At 41.0% G+C, this 17,138-nt stretch overlaps 1 protein-coding gene across 1 annotated transcript in view; it reads left to right on the top strand.

Moving 5' to 3' along the window:
- VAT1L (vesicle amine transport 1 like) overlaps window positions 1-17,138 on the top strand; it is a 1,045,598-nt gene that overhangs the window by 602,319 nt on the left and 426,141 nt on the right. Inside the window, exon 4 of the mRNA XM_078671542.1 lies at window positions 1,987-2,129. Within this exon, the coding sequence (XP_078527668.1) occupies window positions 1,987-2,129 (143 nt within the window). The remainder of the gene's footprint in view (window positions 1-1,986; window positions 2,130-17,138) is intronic.

Genomic DNA, 17,138 nt, shown 5'->3' with positions numbered 1-17,138 from the left:
GGAATGCACCGTAATGGAATACATATGGGACACGCCTGCCCATTCCCTAGAGCGCAGCAAGGTAACAGCTCTGTGCTGGGTTACCTTTTAATAAATATGCCCCCAGTTTTTTGTGCTACGCAGGCAAGGCACAGAGCGTAGCAGTGATTTACTGTACAGTGTAAAAGCATGGAGCACAGCTAATAATTGCACTGTGCCGCACAAGAGCCCAGTCACACATTAGTAAATATACCCTCTAGTGTGTACGCCAACGTTTTCCGCAAATGAACCTAATTTCTTTTGTCTACTTTACTTCTTTTCTCCTTGCAACTTTTCTTTTACAACCCTAATGAGACTGATACTCTGTTTCTCATGAATAACAGTCTGGCAATCCTTAATTTATTCCAAATAACATATTTCTTTCTACTGAACGCCCAAAGATACATAACGTTTGTTTGTGGGTGATAAACTTAAAATACAATGTGTTTTTCATATTTCGAGCCCATTAAGCACCTGTGCTTAACAAGTGGACAGCTGCCAGGTGACATTACCAGTGTTCCTCCTTTCCAGTTGCCATATTTGGAGGAGCAGAGTGACAGATCAGTGAAGCTGACTGCAGCGACTGCAAAATAAACACAACAAGCAGTGGCAAAGCCAACAATTCTGATGTTGAATCTCAGCTTTATTGCTTTGTTAATGCTTGTTTTGTCATGGATTTTGGAAAACTTTATTGTTGGGGAAGCTGCTGTTCCCTCAACAATCCAAAAAAAATCATTGTCTAAAAGCAAAAATATGTTTTTGGTTTCAAAAAGCACACATTGCCATAGTAGTCCCGATACTAAAGGGAACTACTTTGTGTGTGGATGTGCTCTTTGTCAAAGGACAGGATGTTATCACTCACAGTGAAGTTAGCCAATGGCTGTATGTTGTAGTGGGAGGAGGACAATAACAGACCAATAGAGTAAGCGGGTTGGCTCAAAACCCCTATAAGTTATACATATCATTTAGTAAAATCAAAAGGTCTTGGGTAACACAGACATAAAAAGAAAAGAGAAAAGGTGGCGAAATGATTTGGACGCTGTGACTGAATCCATATAAAATAGAACTATAACAGAGTTTACAACCAAGCTAGGGAATGCTGGAAGTTTTAACATTTAAAACTAAAACGTTGTCCTTGTCATGCACACTGTGGGCTAGATGTAGGTAATTCCGATTGACCTACTCTTAAATACCGAATTTTACCGATTCGGTATTTAAGAGTAGGTAAATAGGAAGGAGGCAGATGTAGGTAATTTAAATTCAGAATTACCGATTCTGTAACATTCGGTATTTACCGATTCTGTAAATACAGAATCGGTATTTCCCATTGATTCCTATGGGCTTTGAAGCCCATAGGAATCAATGGGAAATACCGAATCCTGCAAGGGTGCAGGGGGTGTCACTTTGATACCCTCTAGCACCCTAAGTACAGGCTTGTGTGACATGTGGCACACATACATGCCCTAAGGGCATGTCTGTGTGTCACATTGCACAGGTGTGCATGCACAGATGTGCATGCACACCTGAATTCGGTATTTTACCACACAATAGGATTGTGTGGTAAAATACCGACTCTTAAGGGCCTGTGGCACTGTAACCTGTGCCACCTACATTTGGAATTACAGAATCGGTATATTTACCGATTCCGTAATTTACCGAATCGGTAATATTACAGAATCGGTAAATATACTGATTCTGTCATTTTCAGCCCCCTACATCTGAAAACCCTAATACCGGTCGTGAACGGCCGAAATCGGCCGTTTCCGACCGGTATTAGGGCTCCTACATCTGGCCCTGTATGTTTAAAAATGATATTGATTGCTGTATTGGGTCATTGCATATTTATATTAATAATTTGAAAGGAACGTTGTGCATAATTCCTTGCTGTGAAGAGTGATGTGTTATGGTCATAAAGGAAACTGAAACAAGACTATAGTGCACTGACACTGTATGCTCGTCTGTTTTCAGGGTCAGGCTGTTGCCCAGCTCTGCTCAACCATCCCCAAGGTAACTGTTTTTGGAACAGCATCTTCGTTCAAACATGAAACTATTAAAGATTCTTTAACTCACCTCTTTGACCGAAATGCAGACTATGTCCAGGAAGTTAAAAGGTAAGGAATCTATGTAATATGCATTTTCGCTACCAGTAATTCTGTCTGTGGTTAATTAACAACTAGGCCAGAAACTGTGGCTCATTTCTTTTTTGAGTGCCCTGACTACACCCGCCCACGAAGACATTGGCTTAAACCTCTCTGCAGGCTACTGGGAACTCGTAACTATATGGTGGCTTTACGGATTTTATTAACTGACACATCCTCCCCCATAGTCTGTGGTGTGTCCAAATTTTTTAAAATGGGCTTGGTTGATTCGCTTAAAAAGACTGTCTATATCAATTTAATCCTTTTTTAAATAATTTATTGTTGTATAATTCAGGAAACTTTTACTTGACTCAATTTTAACTTGTACAGTTTTTTTACGATGTGCTATTTTATATATTTTTGTAATGCTTTTATGATATCTGCATATCGAAATAAAGCTATCAACCAACCAACCAACCAACCAATTAACAAAGTTATTTTCTTACCGGAATCTTGGAGTGGGCAAATCGGAGTATCTACATGATAAAAGATAATTGTTGACAACGTAATTGACTCCCCTTTTCTATCAGAATCAGAGCAGTCATAAAAGCATTATATGTACCCCGGCAAAGCAGTACACTGGGCCCTGCCTACACAACCACTCGAAGGAATAGGAATGTTTAACGCAAAAGTAATGTTAAATTATGGTCTGCATTGGGCCCCTATGCTCTTTGGGAGCCCCAGGTAAATGCCCAGTGTACCCATGTGTTAAGACAGCATTGATCAGAATGAGTCCATTGTTGTTCTTTCTAGTTAAGATTTCACTTCACCTCTTCAACTACACTTCGTAGTGCTGTAGTGTAGATGAGTATACACAAAACTGATAGATGGAATGCTTGCATTATTCACAGCCACTGGATCACTTGGGGTCACAACCCAGACCAGCATTATTGTACTCACTGTATTACCTCAGTGTGGACCCAGCCATATGCAAATCAGCTTCAATGCGAACAGTTCAGCCTAAACTGCCATGCAACAGGTCATCCCTGCACCGGAACATAATCAATCCAGGATGGGTTTCATCCTAGTCCTGACAGTTCGGGCTGGACTGTCCCCATTGGAGCAGGCTCAAAAGTGAATTGCATACAGCTGGATCCAAACTGACGTGATATGGTGTGCAAAATAACGATGGACTGGGATGCAGCCCTATTAGACCTGTCAGCCTTAGGGTGGTCTTCATCCAAATGTTTTGCCTTCTACTTTCGAGTTTTGCTGAATTAGTTTTTTTGGCTTCAGGACTCTGTGCATTTTACCACTGCAAAGCAGTGCTAAAGTACTTGTGATCTGGCCCTAAAGCATGGAAAAATTGGCTTACACCTGATGGGCACATTAAATGTACCTAAACGTTCCTAGTAAAGTTTATATTATGTGCCCAGGGCTCTAAGTTAAATGGCACAAGTGGACCTTCAGCACATATTGTGCCACCCACTTAAGTGGACCCCTAAACCATGTCTCAGTCCTGCCATTGCAGACTGGGCAGTTTTAAACTGCCAATTCAACTTTAAAAATATACATTTTGCCAAGTATAAATCCCTCTTTTTAATACATACAAGTCACCTCTGGGGAATGCCCTAAACCACCCATAGGGCATGGTGCATTGTGTTAAAAAAGTTGGACATGTACTTTTACGTTTTACATGTCCTAGTAGTAAAAATCTCATGAACGAATTTTTCGGTACCGTGAGGCCTACCTCTCCCATAGGATAACAGCTAAACTATAAATAATGCCAATAGATTGATAAAAGTAACATGTGGTCTGAGTAAATACAACCATGGTTTCAGTGCACTCCTGACTTTGCCCTTTGCCATGGTGGAAGTCCATATTAAGACAAAAGTCCTCATTGCTAGCATGAAGTCCATTCAAGGTCAGACACCCAATTACTTCACAAATCACTTCCAGTTAGTTAAAACACATCGAAACCTGCGCTCTTCTACATTCCCCAAGTTGACCACGTGCCATGTGACAACATAAATGACTTGGAGAGCAATGTTTGGAAGCAGCAGAGTAAGCACTCTGGAATGAGGTACTGATCTCATTAAATGTTGCGGTGCGGAAGTAACTTGCATAATTCAGTCTAGCATAATCACACGGAATTACCCCAAAATTCTGCGAGATTATGCATAAATGGGAGAAGCGTGATTCTTCATTTAGCACTTTTTCTTAACGCAATAATGTCCCCTCACATGGGTGTGAGAATGCATTTTGCGCTGAGAAATAGTGCTACATGCAACAGAACATGAATAGCAAGTGCGATCAGCTGCTCATGCATGCTAAATGTTTACTTGGGGCAGGATATTCCCTCAACTTACTCCCCAGAATTTAGCAATATTTTCTTATCCAAAATGCCCCACTCGTGTCCAAAATGGGCACAAGAAGTCAGTGGCACTAAGAAATAGTGCTAAATGTGCTGTTGGGGTGGAATTTTCCCCCAACTTACTCCTGGCATTCAAACGTTATTTTCTTAGCACAGAATACACCCTTGCATCCAAAATGGATGCAGGATGCATTTTGCATTAAGAAATAGCACTAAACACAGCAGATCACAAATAGCAAGATAAATGCACCTCCCAACGATTAGATGATCTAAGAGAGGAGGCCAGATGTTGGCTTTTACATTGCAGCATGATATGAGGGCCACAAATGGAAGGATAATATCTGATCTGAATGGTGAAATGACCTTCAATTGACCAGGCCATGCCAGCTGATTGATTACTGTTGACCGTAGCCTATGGCCCATTGTGTGTGACATGATAGTGGTTACATGATCTGATAGTGACCACAATACTCTGACCATTTCCTTAGCAAATCATGGAGAGAGTGATCCCGATATTAGGGGCTGGACTGATGTGGGCAAGCTATTCATTACTGGTAACTTGAAAACATTTAGATGGGGTTGGGAGGAGGAAAATCCGGGGGTACTGGAAGTTGTTCAGTCCAAAATGCTTGAGAAAGTGGCGGTGCTGTCAAAACTCCCAAAATAGAGGGTGGCCGGTGGACTGGAGTCCTCCTGCCATCCTAATGGGGCCCCTTGATATTAATAACATATCGTCAGTGAAGAGGAATGCTGGCGCTCTTCTCTCCCCAAACGTTTCATATAGAAAAAGCATAGCTGTCCTTAATCCAGCAGACTGCCCATATAAACAAGAACCATAGAAACACGGTGTCTAGAAAAGTGGCTCCAGTATTAGAAATATATAATGCCAAATTCCTATGAGTAGTCTTGTATGGAGCAGAATTGTGGGGCAGTGGGAACACTGTTTGCCTTACTGCTATTGAACATTGCTCCATAGGATCTCTCTCCAATTTACCACCTAGCACCTTCTGGTCCCAATCTTTCTTGATTTAACTCAAAGAAAATTGTCTCGTAAGCTGTAATATGAGCATTTAATGTTTTGGCATTGCCTATGGACAATTGAGGAACGTGCCCCATATCAAGTTGCTATTAGGCAGACCCCCAGGACTTTGTGGTTTTGAGTGGCAAATTTTGTGGCAAAAAAATCAAAATTGTGCGGCCCAAACCCTCAAAACTTGTGGTATTTTGTGGTGGGCAAAGAATGTGCTCACCACAAAAATACCAAAGGCCTGTGCTCTGTCACTGGTGGAGACTGTGCTATGAGTCTCCGGCAGCGCAGAGCCTGGAACCAGAGTGTATCTGACACCAAAGAGAGCAGGTTACAATATGAAACCTGCTCTTTTTGGCATCAGACTACTTATGCAGGGAGTGCAGCAGGGGTGAAGGGCTGGGATGTGGCTGCAGAGAAGGTTGAGGGTAGGTAAAAAAAACAATAGGCGAAGTGGGAGTTTAAGGGTTAGTATGCAGGGGGTACACAGCCGTGTGAGGTGGCAGGCTAATTGCTCAGGAGGGAGCTAGCTGCATTTCAAAGGCAGGGAGCAGAGGCATTTTACACCTCTGCTGCCTGCTGGCCTGTTGCTCACCCTCTCTTTACTGGGTCAGTGGTAGCACTGAGCCAGTAAAGAGAGGGTGAACTGCAGTTTGTTTTTAAAAGATATTTTGCAGCCACTTTTGTAAAAATCGCTGCATTTACACAAAATTGCAGATTTTGGGATTTTTTTGGCAAATCGCGCAATCCTGGGGGGTCTGATTAGGGATCTTTTGATACAGCCTAAGATAATTACAATTCTCTGGTTTAGTACCATGAGAGAACTGTTGAGGAAATTGGGGATTGAGGAAATTCTGGTGGCTCGCTAATCCATGAGTTTATGAATTTTAAACCCCTCCGCTCTTTGAGGAAATAATTGATGAAAACGTTCCTCCCCTTGCATGTGAGCTTTTCCTCCAATTCAGGTACAAGACCCTTCCTACTAAATTGTTTTGTGGTAAGGGGCGAACCGATCTACCTTCTGTTGATAAATACCTAGCTTGTAAAGAAAGACCCGAATCCGTTGTCCATTTGCTGTTTTTCTGCCCACATTACAAGTACTTGAAGGCTAAGTGGATAATTCCCCCTGTACAGGCCTATTGGTACTGGCCACTATCTCATACCCCTAGAGTAATAATCTTCAGCCTAGCAACATTTCTGTTAGCTCTATGGATTAAACGTTCCTACTGTATTGTATAATAATTTTTATTGCATCTTTTAATTGTATATACGGAAGAGTTGTACTGTTATATGGTTCTTAAGTCTCTACAGACACCCGTAAAGTAATAGCCTTTGGCCTAGCAAAATGTCTGTTAGCTTTATAGAATAAACATTTAAACTATATTGTGTCATTATTTGTATTGCATCATTTAATTGTTTATACAGAATAAATGTACTCCTCTTAACTCTTTTATGATATTTTTAAATTGCTGAATGTTGTCATCTTTTGGCTCTTACATAAATCCAGGTGTTTGTAACTCAGGAATATAAAGGGAGGTGATAGAACAGTGGTATCAGATGCATGCTGAAAGTCTAGGCAGGAACTCTGATGGGAGCATGTTTATACCAGGGGGAGCTCCTCCGCAATGGTGGAGGAGCGTCGCTCCACTGCCTGGCTCAGAGCCAGCAAATGAAAAATAAAATGATGTTCCCGCATCGTTTTTCATTTGAAGCCAACTTGTGCAGGGATGAGCAGGGCACAGGAGGAGGTGTGTGCATATGTGTTTGGCTGGATGTCTCAGGCTGACCAAAACACATATGGGCACTTAGGTTTCTCCCAGCTGCATTATACAGGCGGGCTGGAGAAACCCCTACAGACTCCCTGAGCTGAGCGTTTTTCAGCATGCTCAGGCCAATCCCTGAGCGTGGGGATTGCATGAGATTGGATGGGAATCTGTGACGTGGTGGTGTAAGTGTTTACAAGAAATACAAGAGCAAGCATGATGCGGGAGCGGGCGGCAATTTGAGTGAGTTATTTCCCGAATTTTTTTTTTAAGATCCCCTGCATGTCACTCTCCCGCGCTCTCCCTCCCGCGTCCCCCTTATCCCTATACCCAACCACAACATTTTGTTTGTGGCGGCCGTTACGGGTTTATACTACAACTGAGGTTTGGGGTGAGCCTGCCTTTGAGGCTAGCTTTTTCATAGCCAGAAGGTGACCTAGACACAGAGCTAGTTTAGGTAGGTTTTTCACTGCTTCTTACAGGGAGACACCTACTTATATTAGACCTCTCCATGGGAGTTCTGTAAAATCTCCAACTGTAGAGTGGCATTCTGCTAAGTTTTAATGACCCCAGAACAGTGCTTTCCTGGATTGATTTGCAGTACATTTACAAGATCTTCAAAAGAGGGGTGATCAAAGAGTGGAAATTTTCTTAGGATATGTTTATGTCCCATCACATATCAATGGCCTAGGTCTATTATCAGACAGGCTCCCGCCACATAGATTTCAGTACACCACTAGCATTGGTAGAAGCGTAGAACAAAAAACCTACTGGTGTCTTCCTAGGGATGAGACTTGGATTGGGCTCTTGCTGGAGTAAGTGGTTCATCTATTCTCCTGTCTGTATGCTGTTTTCGAGATTCTGAAAGGTTTAGGCGTCCAGGCGGAAGATATCTAGCATTTTGAGAAGATAGGTTGTAGAATGTTTTTCCACTTCTTAAGATGCCTGTGACAAAGTGCCAAAGGCACCTTAAGGCAGTGAAACCACTACATGCAAGATTTCTTGGTTTATCTCGCTTGGATGTTTTTCACAAAGAAACAAAGCTTCAGTGGGACTTCACTAAGAAGTTATCCAGTCATGGATTCTTGCCCATCTACAGCTCAAAGCCTTTCCCTGTTGGAGCATTTGGAGTTTCAGAAAAAAGACAGGGTACAGAGTGCAAGTAAGACATGTTGGCCAACTGATCCCAGCAGTGAAGCGATCATGGCAGTTACAAATTTCAAATTCAGACCATTTGGCGGCAAAACAGGACACAGCAGCATGATTCTATATTCAGAATATTGAGTTTCGTGGAATCCTTGCTGGCCACAGTGTCTAACCTTACCCCACTAGAGAACTTTGGCTCCCATCTGACAAAGTCCAAAAGTAAAATGGTTGACTCGGATAAACCACTAGATCATTTCCGCTGCGCATTCCCCTGCAATTGGCCAGAAAAGTCAACTGGAACCCAGTAACCTTCACACTAACTCTGGTACAGACCTTGGGGCACGTTTACACAGCAATTACTCTTTGAGTGTACACTTTTCTACAACTGGAATTTAAACAGCTGTTTAAAATTCGTTTTCAGCATCAAGATTATCTGATGCTTGCCTTTCTCAGTTAAATGACCTACAACACTCAAATTCTGCTTGCCCGGTGGTTCCTGATTACTGTAGGCTATCAGGCAAAATATTTGCTGTAATTTGGGGATCTTTTTCTGATTTGGTAATGACCAACATAGCGGACTCAGAAGATAATCACAGAATCAGTATTTCCCCTACCCTCAGAAAGTGATGGAATAGAATTAAAAAGGTTTGCAAGCTTTTCAATTCCAGAACTTGTAATAGAGAGAAGAATAGCCATTCCGGGCCTGCTCTCTGACTCTCTGTATATATTGGACCACTACTAAGATTGCTTCTTCAGTTAAATATCTACCCACACTATTAGTCTTAGTGACCAAAAGGTTCGACAAATAAAGGTTCTCAAAATAGCTGCTGTCGCAACCCATGTAGAAGGAGAGTAGAGTTTCTCACAGTATTTAAGAATATTCCAGCAAGCTCTATCCTTATTGTATATTTTATTTATTGTCAGAAATGCTATAAGAGAAAGCCAACTTCAATTAGGAAGGAGCATCAAAGAGAACCTCAAATGTGGGATTCGGATAGGGATGTACCATTGGCTGCAGCAGTGTTCCTGTGGTCCTTTATCACCCCAGAATTGAGGTGGTAACTGATTCGCAAAGGGGAACTGTACACTTGGGTTCAGAAATCGTGACCAGGAAATGTATCACATATTATGTAAGCCTCCTTGCTACCCCCTTTGCATTTACAATTTGTGATGTGAATAAGTACATAGGTCGCATCTTAATTGCATTCCAATTTGCAAACCAGCAGTGTGCAAATCGTACATCCTTGGTTTGCGAATGGGAACAGCACATCAAGGCTTGTTTTTTCTAGCCATGATACCAAAAACACCTGCTTGAACACTGGCCCTTAAGGCATCCCACAACATAACTTCTGAAGAACAGGAGCCCTTAGTATTGGACAAAGCCTGAATGATGAAGGTGTTACAAGGGACTAGCCATGCAATAGCTCCACATTCAAACTCTGAAATTCAGGTTTTGGTAAAATAGTGGGGAAAACACAATTCTTGTAAGATCACACACATATTCTGAAATGCCAATAGGCTTGATAATCAAAGATTAAAATTATTGTGACAAAAAGGTTTACTTGGGAAAAGGTGATACATTCCTTAGTAACTACTGGGGGTGTGAAAAAAGATGAATTCTTCATCTCTTGTTCTTTGTATCCTCCATTTATCAACTAAGTAATTTTTTTGTAGGTAAAAAACATTGTTGAAGAAGTACACTTCACCTGGTGAGGTAGCTAAGATTGGCTTTAATACATCTAATCCACAGTCCTATCCAAAACTAAAACCACAACAACATCTTGCTAGTGGCATCCTTAAGCACAATTCTTAATAACACGAAGGCCTGCTAGTTTGAGATATTCATCAGATCACCCTTTATTATTTTAAACTCTTTGTTTCACACATTGACAAAATCAACACCGTTCTTGCATAAACACCTCAGTGTTCTAGTGTTATCATCCAAGCTGTGAATGAAATAATTATAGAAATCCATCATTCTTGGGCACCATCCTTTTATCTCACATAAAATGGTGCAGATAAGAGATCTCCTCATTACTGAAACAACATTATCTCTAAATTCATTTTCAAGCCAGTTCTCCTAATTTTATCAAAAACCACATTCGCCCTCACATCATGCTCAGCCCAAGTATTTCCAAAATCAAAGAAAATCATCTTGGTAACAATAAGTGCCATCCATTCACTCCACAAATAAATCCCTAACTCTTTGGAAAATTGATGCTGCATATACTACAAACAAAATGCATCATCTTACGTGTTATAAACTGAGAGTGTTGGTGTAATTTTATTTGATGGCGTAAAGATTCTAGGCCAACATCAAAAAGAACTTAGCACCTTCCAGAGTAGACAACATTCCAACAATATTAGGGAGGGAAAGCTTAACCATCACCTCCCTATTGAGTGCCTTCAGAGTGACACACAAAAAGATCTTTTCACTTTCCTTGTACACTACCACTACTAGGGTCAACCATTCCATGGCCGTCCAAGAACAATCACCCCTGTTGCACACAGGCTACTCAGATTAATAGGAAACACCATCTGCAGATTCATATGCGCCCTCCAGACAAAAGAGGTCACGTGTACTGCCCCTTTCTTCACATTAATCTTACACATGTCATCTTTCAGCCATCCAAAATCAGACTGAACCATATCTGAATAGGAACCCACAAACTCTTTACACCAATCCTTCAACTGCCACATACACACCTCAAGATGTCGATTGGTGTAAAAATTCACCTCTAATTCGTTTTGGTGGGCCATCCCAAATTGCTGTCTCCTTTCATACTTACATGCATCTTGCCAGGCACAGTCCTCCCTTTATTTTCTATGGTTATGTAAAATGCACTTTCCTCTCAATCGCTTGTTCTCATCCAGGAATATGCACAATTCAAACATCATTTCCACCACTGTACTCCCAACTAGTACAACATCTAAACAGTTGTCCACTGCTCATTTTCCAATTCCACTTCCTCACTTAATATTTTCACAATTTGGCTTCTTTGGCACTTAATAAAATGTCCCGTGTGTGCACATTAATAAAACAGTCTTAATTGCAGGACTCTTTGTTATTGGACATGTGATGAATTAGACAACAGTGGAAAGAATTGCCTTTGAATTTCCAGCACCCTTTTCACCCACTTGTGTTTCCACCACAGTCATATCTTCTTTCTTCATCACTGTTTCTGAGGTCTTCTACACAACACAACATATGCTCAACTCTTTTGGAAGCTGAAATAACATGCAATGATGATGGTTCATTCTTTAGCCCCACTTCCTCCCTAATTTTGTCGCTTTTACAGTTCAACAGGAATTCATGTCATATGAACTCATCAGCGAGTGTTCCAAACTTGTAGGTGGCACACAACTTCTTGAGTGCAGTAATGGACTCCTCTATAGTCTCCTCATCTTTCTCTATCCTGTACCAAAAATGATAGGTCTCATGGATTGTGCTCATGCAAGGCAGACAATTAAAATCCAGTTTCTTGATGACCACATCACACTCATTTAATCACCTCCCACCTTAATGAAATAGTTCAGAGTTACCTACTAACATGTCCTGTTTTTTTGCACCTAAACCATACAAAAAAGTGAATGTTATTCTCTGTTTCTACTCACAATATTGTCAAGAATCAAAACGATGTGGTTCATTCGGTTTACTAAACCTAAATATACAGCAACTCATAGAATAATGTGTGAAATAGTATGTGAAATAATTAATAAATCATGTGTAAGTATGTATAAATCTGATAAGCAAAGGTTAAGCGGGTTACAGATTGATTAACTTTCCATTAAGCATAAATAAATGAATGGTGGCACTGCGTCATCATACCACTATGATCCAACTTCTCAGTGAGCAGGTATGTGCCATTCCAGTGCACTCCAGTCACATCAGCCATAGCAAATCCTGCAGGGATGGGTCAAGATCGCCCAGTGACACTAGCCGGCTTCTTTCCTCTAGTTTCTGTGCCCTAAGGTGTACTGACTCCACTTCTTTTCCAGTGGCTTCCATTCACTGCTCAACTCCACCAATTCCAATACCAGTTTTTTGTTTACCCCGTCTCAATTTTAGATTATTACCAAACAAAGATATCGCTAGCTGTAGGTTCAGATATGGAACAGCTTAAGTGCAGAAGATATCCTACCCCCCTCCCCCAATCCCTGACTGGCTCCTTAACGTTATTGCTCTCAGTTACTTATCACCCTATTGTCAATCAGGTGACACCAAGTACAAGCCCAAACAGCTTGGCACTCTTCATTCTGTTCATTTTTTCAGTCACTTAACCTGTCCTATTCTAAGAAAGCCTTTTTTGACCACCTCCCCAGTGCTTTGTTTGTGCTTTTGTGCTCCAAGGCGTATTGTTCCCGTAGGCCAGTCATCTACTGTGTCTTGAACCTATACTAAGTTATTCACATGTTTTTTTCTCAGCATTTATTTTCATTATTTTTAATCAGACAGCCTGTACAATAAAAAACAACTTTGTCAAAGTGGCTTTCTTCAGTACATGTAACATATGAAATGATAGCATTTAAATGACCAGCATTTCAGAGAAATATAGAATTTCCTACAACTTTTCAATTATTTCCAGATCTGTATTCTCGTTCTCGTCCATTCCCTTGCCATAATAAAATCAAAACGCATTGCCATGTTCTTGCCAGTTCATTTCCTTTAACTTTCAAGTCATGTGGCTTGTTCATGAATATAACCTTTTAATTTGCCTGAAAAACAGTTAGGGTATGAAAACAAGTTTGTAATGGGCTTCATGAATCTTAGGGGCATATTCTCAACCCCCTATCGCTACTGGAACGTCACTTTTTATGACGTTCCAGTGGCGATAGGGCCAGAGCCCTATTCTCAAGGCAGTGTTAACGCACTTAACGTGGCTTAAAGCCACGTTAAGTGGCTTAAGGCTGCCTTGAGAATAGGGCTACGTGAGCGCTTAACTTAGCGTGAAAGGGGGCGTGCAGTGGGTGTTGCGGTGGGCATACCACTGCAACACCCATTGAATTTGATGCTACCGCCTATAATCAAGGGCCCGATAATAGGTGGCAGCGCCAAGCTTAAGATCTAGAAAAATCAGGTCTTAATTATGGCTAAACGAGGAGAAAAACTTTATTTCTTCTCGTTTTTGCTTTTTCCATGTGTGCTACACGTAGCAGCACACATGGAAAAAGCAAACTGGCATTTTCGGTTTGTTAATGTACAGGAAGGGACACCTTCCTGTGCATTAACAAACCTCCCTGCTTGCAGTCATCCTTGTGCTCTGGTGCCTGTTCTGGTGTTACTAGAACTTTATTCACAGCAGCAATTTAGTCAGAGTACATAGTTAATATTATTCTTATGTTCATAAGGCCAAAATTCAGGGCAAGCCCCTATCCAAGACTTAAATCAAATTTACTCAAAACATCAGATTTTTCGAAAATAAACATACAACAAACAGACCAAAAAGCATTGTATCCACCAAACAATTTAATGTACTTTTTTTAGGTGGAGAAACCTTTTCATATTCAAGGAGTAATAGTTTAAAAAGGAGGTTGCTCCAAGAGGGAACGTGCTGGTAAAATGAGAGGTGCTCGGTGTAAAAGGGAAGAGAAGAATTCAGTGGCATAGAGGAGGAAAAATTACATAATTATTTGAATAGGCAATATGAGCGGTTATCATTTACCATCATATGCAGCCTAGCTATACACAAATATGCATACTATTCAATTTGCATGTATGACTGCAGAAACAAATTCAATTTAAGCACGATAAGGGATAACAAAAAAGGTTAGTCTAGGCCTTAATCAATGGCGTCGACTTTTCGATCCGGCTTATGGCTCAAGGGTAGTTCACAGCCTCGGCCGTGCGGATCTTCTTCAGGACTGGGGTTCGTGGGGGCAACCTGGAGACAGGTGGCTAAGTCGCCCTCTGTGTATGACGACCGCATGCTTTACGGAACGCCGATACTCTACTTGCGGCTTTCACTAATACTTTAATCTTCTCAAAAAATATATACTGAAACTTGATTGACCTTGAGATCACGATAATCCTTAGACATATTGAAAATATTTATACCTCAAGCTTGAAGACCATTGTGAAGCATCATTAAATAGAGAATTCTAAATAAGCCCTGAAGAAGTCCGGTCACGGACGAAACGCGTTGGCTATTGATCTTAAAAGTTTCTTGAGAATAAAGAATTTTCTACTGAAGAAAACCTGACTTTGGAATTCTTGGGAGAATGACTGAAAAGATATTGGAACATTGTGAACAACATTAATGATATTGTAACATTTACTGTTTAAGTGTGCGGGGTCAACTTGAGCAAACTTTGATTTGTAAAACAAGTTTCTTGTTTTTCGAAAATTGGGATCTAGGGGATTGTATCCCAGACTACCTGCACCTAGACACACACTTACTCTAGGGATTTTGTCACCAGTGCGGGCATAGTAGCCTTAATCCCCTGTTCTGGCTTGATTTTTACGTCTATATACTAGCAGCCATAAATAATAAAAAACAGATGCTATCTCTCACATTGAGGTAGCGGGAGACCTTCTGAAGAGTCAAGTGGATGTCCTTGCCTGATCATTTCCAAAAAAGAACACACACTGGGCTAGCTAAGACGCTAGACTGACCATCTGTATTGCATCTGGCATAAATGTACAAAAGGGGAAGCATCATGTGGTGAATCTAAGGTGTATATAATGATGACAAAACTGAGGGATGTCCACTTGTCAAAGCATCACCCAAGGTGTGGCGTCATTCAAAAACTTTTATCACTCTGTAACTTGTACACCCACTTCTGTTCTTTGAGTAAGAGGAATTTGGAGATATTTGTGACATGAACTGGGATATCTGGTTGTTCCAGAAATGTCCATTTGAAATCTTCCGGTTTATGATTCACTTCCAAAAAATGACTTGTTAGTCTAGTTGCTTGTTTTCTACACCTTACTGTGCTCATTATTTTATTTTATTTTATTTTATTTATAAAGTTTTATATAGCGCGAACAAGATCCCAGAGCATATCAGAGCACTTTACATTAGGAAGGAAAGGAAGGACAATAATGCAAAAACAACAACAGGTAGGGATAAAAACAAGAATGATCACAGGTTACACGCAACAAGCCACAAGGTGGGTATATTAAACAATAGTAAAAGGTGCACAGAATGTTGTAAGGAAGCGTAGTCGTAAATGAAGGTACTATGAAAGTAGGCACAATGTCATCGGGCAAGAGAGCCTAGCCCACTTACGGAAGGAACATTTCCTACTCTCCTGAGACTTCCATAGTTTTTCAGTTTTTCACCTACTTCCTGCTATATCCTGACTCTTTTCTCACCATTCTATCTTCTGAGCTGTCCCTGCCCCCCTCATACCCTGGCCTTTCTTACTGCCTTTGCCACTTCCCTACCGTACACCTGGCTTTAAATTCTCACTCCGATTGTCGCTGACTTGCCTCTCAAGACAGACAGACTGGAAATGTGAACGCGCGCATGAACACGCCTGTACAGTCCCGTGATGTGCCCATCTCCTGTCTCCCTTAGCAAGCCAGCAAGCTATGCAATGTGCTGCATGCATTCAAGCAAAACATTGCCAGGAAGACCAAGACCACTTGGTCCCAAATCTTCCGCTTGAAGAAAGTGAAGCTGTTTCTTCCAGAAGATGACTTCCGAACAACCACGCAAGCCTTCGTTTTCTCCTATCTGGATGGATGCAACGCCCTGCTCAGCGGTCTCCCTAATACCACTCTAGCGCCCTTGAAAAGTATTCTACAGGCAGTGGCAGACCCCAGCTGACCTAGCAAACAAATTAATAATTCCTTTGGGTCAACATCAGACCAAGAGCCTGCATACCACCAGACTAGAGACAAAACATTGCAAGAAGAAAAAAAGACAGACTGCAAGCCTTCTTTATTCATGCGCCCAGGATCCCTGTCAACATCAGACACGCATCAACGATTGTACATTTGAGAACAGTAACTGAAGGCACACGTCTTCCAGGAGCATTACCCCTGATAGGACAGTCTACCCTTAACCTTTCTCCAATTATTGTTTCGTCCTGGGGGCCATGCCCATGTTTCAGTGCTACATTTCTCACAAGTTAGGTTAACGCTCTTTAAATACAAATACATAGATACACCTACATACAAACATTCATTTGTGGGGATAGGTCTTTTTATCTGTAAGTTAAAGTAATAAATGTAACATGTGCCTTAATAATGTTGGTTGAATCTTGATTCTCCAGTTTTCAACAATGGAGATTTTCTCAGTTTTACCTTTTTGCAGCGAATTATAATTGATATGCACCCTTCACAACTTGGAGTAGGAGAGAGTTTCCGAGGGATGGTGTTCACCTCCATTGATCAGGAAAATTCCTCTGTGCCGTCTTTCAACTTCTTTGATACCTAAAACATATTTTCCAAAAACCGGAAAAACTGAAAATTGAGATTTCCTGCCCCATTCATCGCCCCTGTCAGTTGTTTTTGTAGGACAGCACAATTTGTAGTTGAAGAACTATGGGTTGCACTTTTCTTGATTATTTAACATATACAATCATTTACCCTATTTTTAATCCTTATTTCTTTGTGCTCTGGACTGCGTTTGCTGCCAAGATATATTTGACCTCATTTATCAAATAATATAAATTACTTTAATTAGTAAACTGGTGTCACATTCAAGGTATCCCAAACAGTTGCTAATGTGTGGTGGGAATTAAAAACACTTGCAGTTTTGTTCTTTATTTTTATCTCTTAGCAT

The sequence above is a fragment of the Lissotriton helveticus genome, chromosome 12, assembly GCF_964261635.1.
Source record: "Lissotriton helveticus chromosome 12, aLisHel1.1, whole genome shotgun sequence".
NCBI lineage: Eukaryota > Metazoa > Chordata > Amphibia > Caudata > Salamandridae > Lissotriton > Lissotriton helveticus.
The sequence above is the reverse complement of the archived record's forward strand: the minus strand, read 5'-3'. Positions and strand labels throughout refer to the sequence as shown.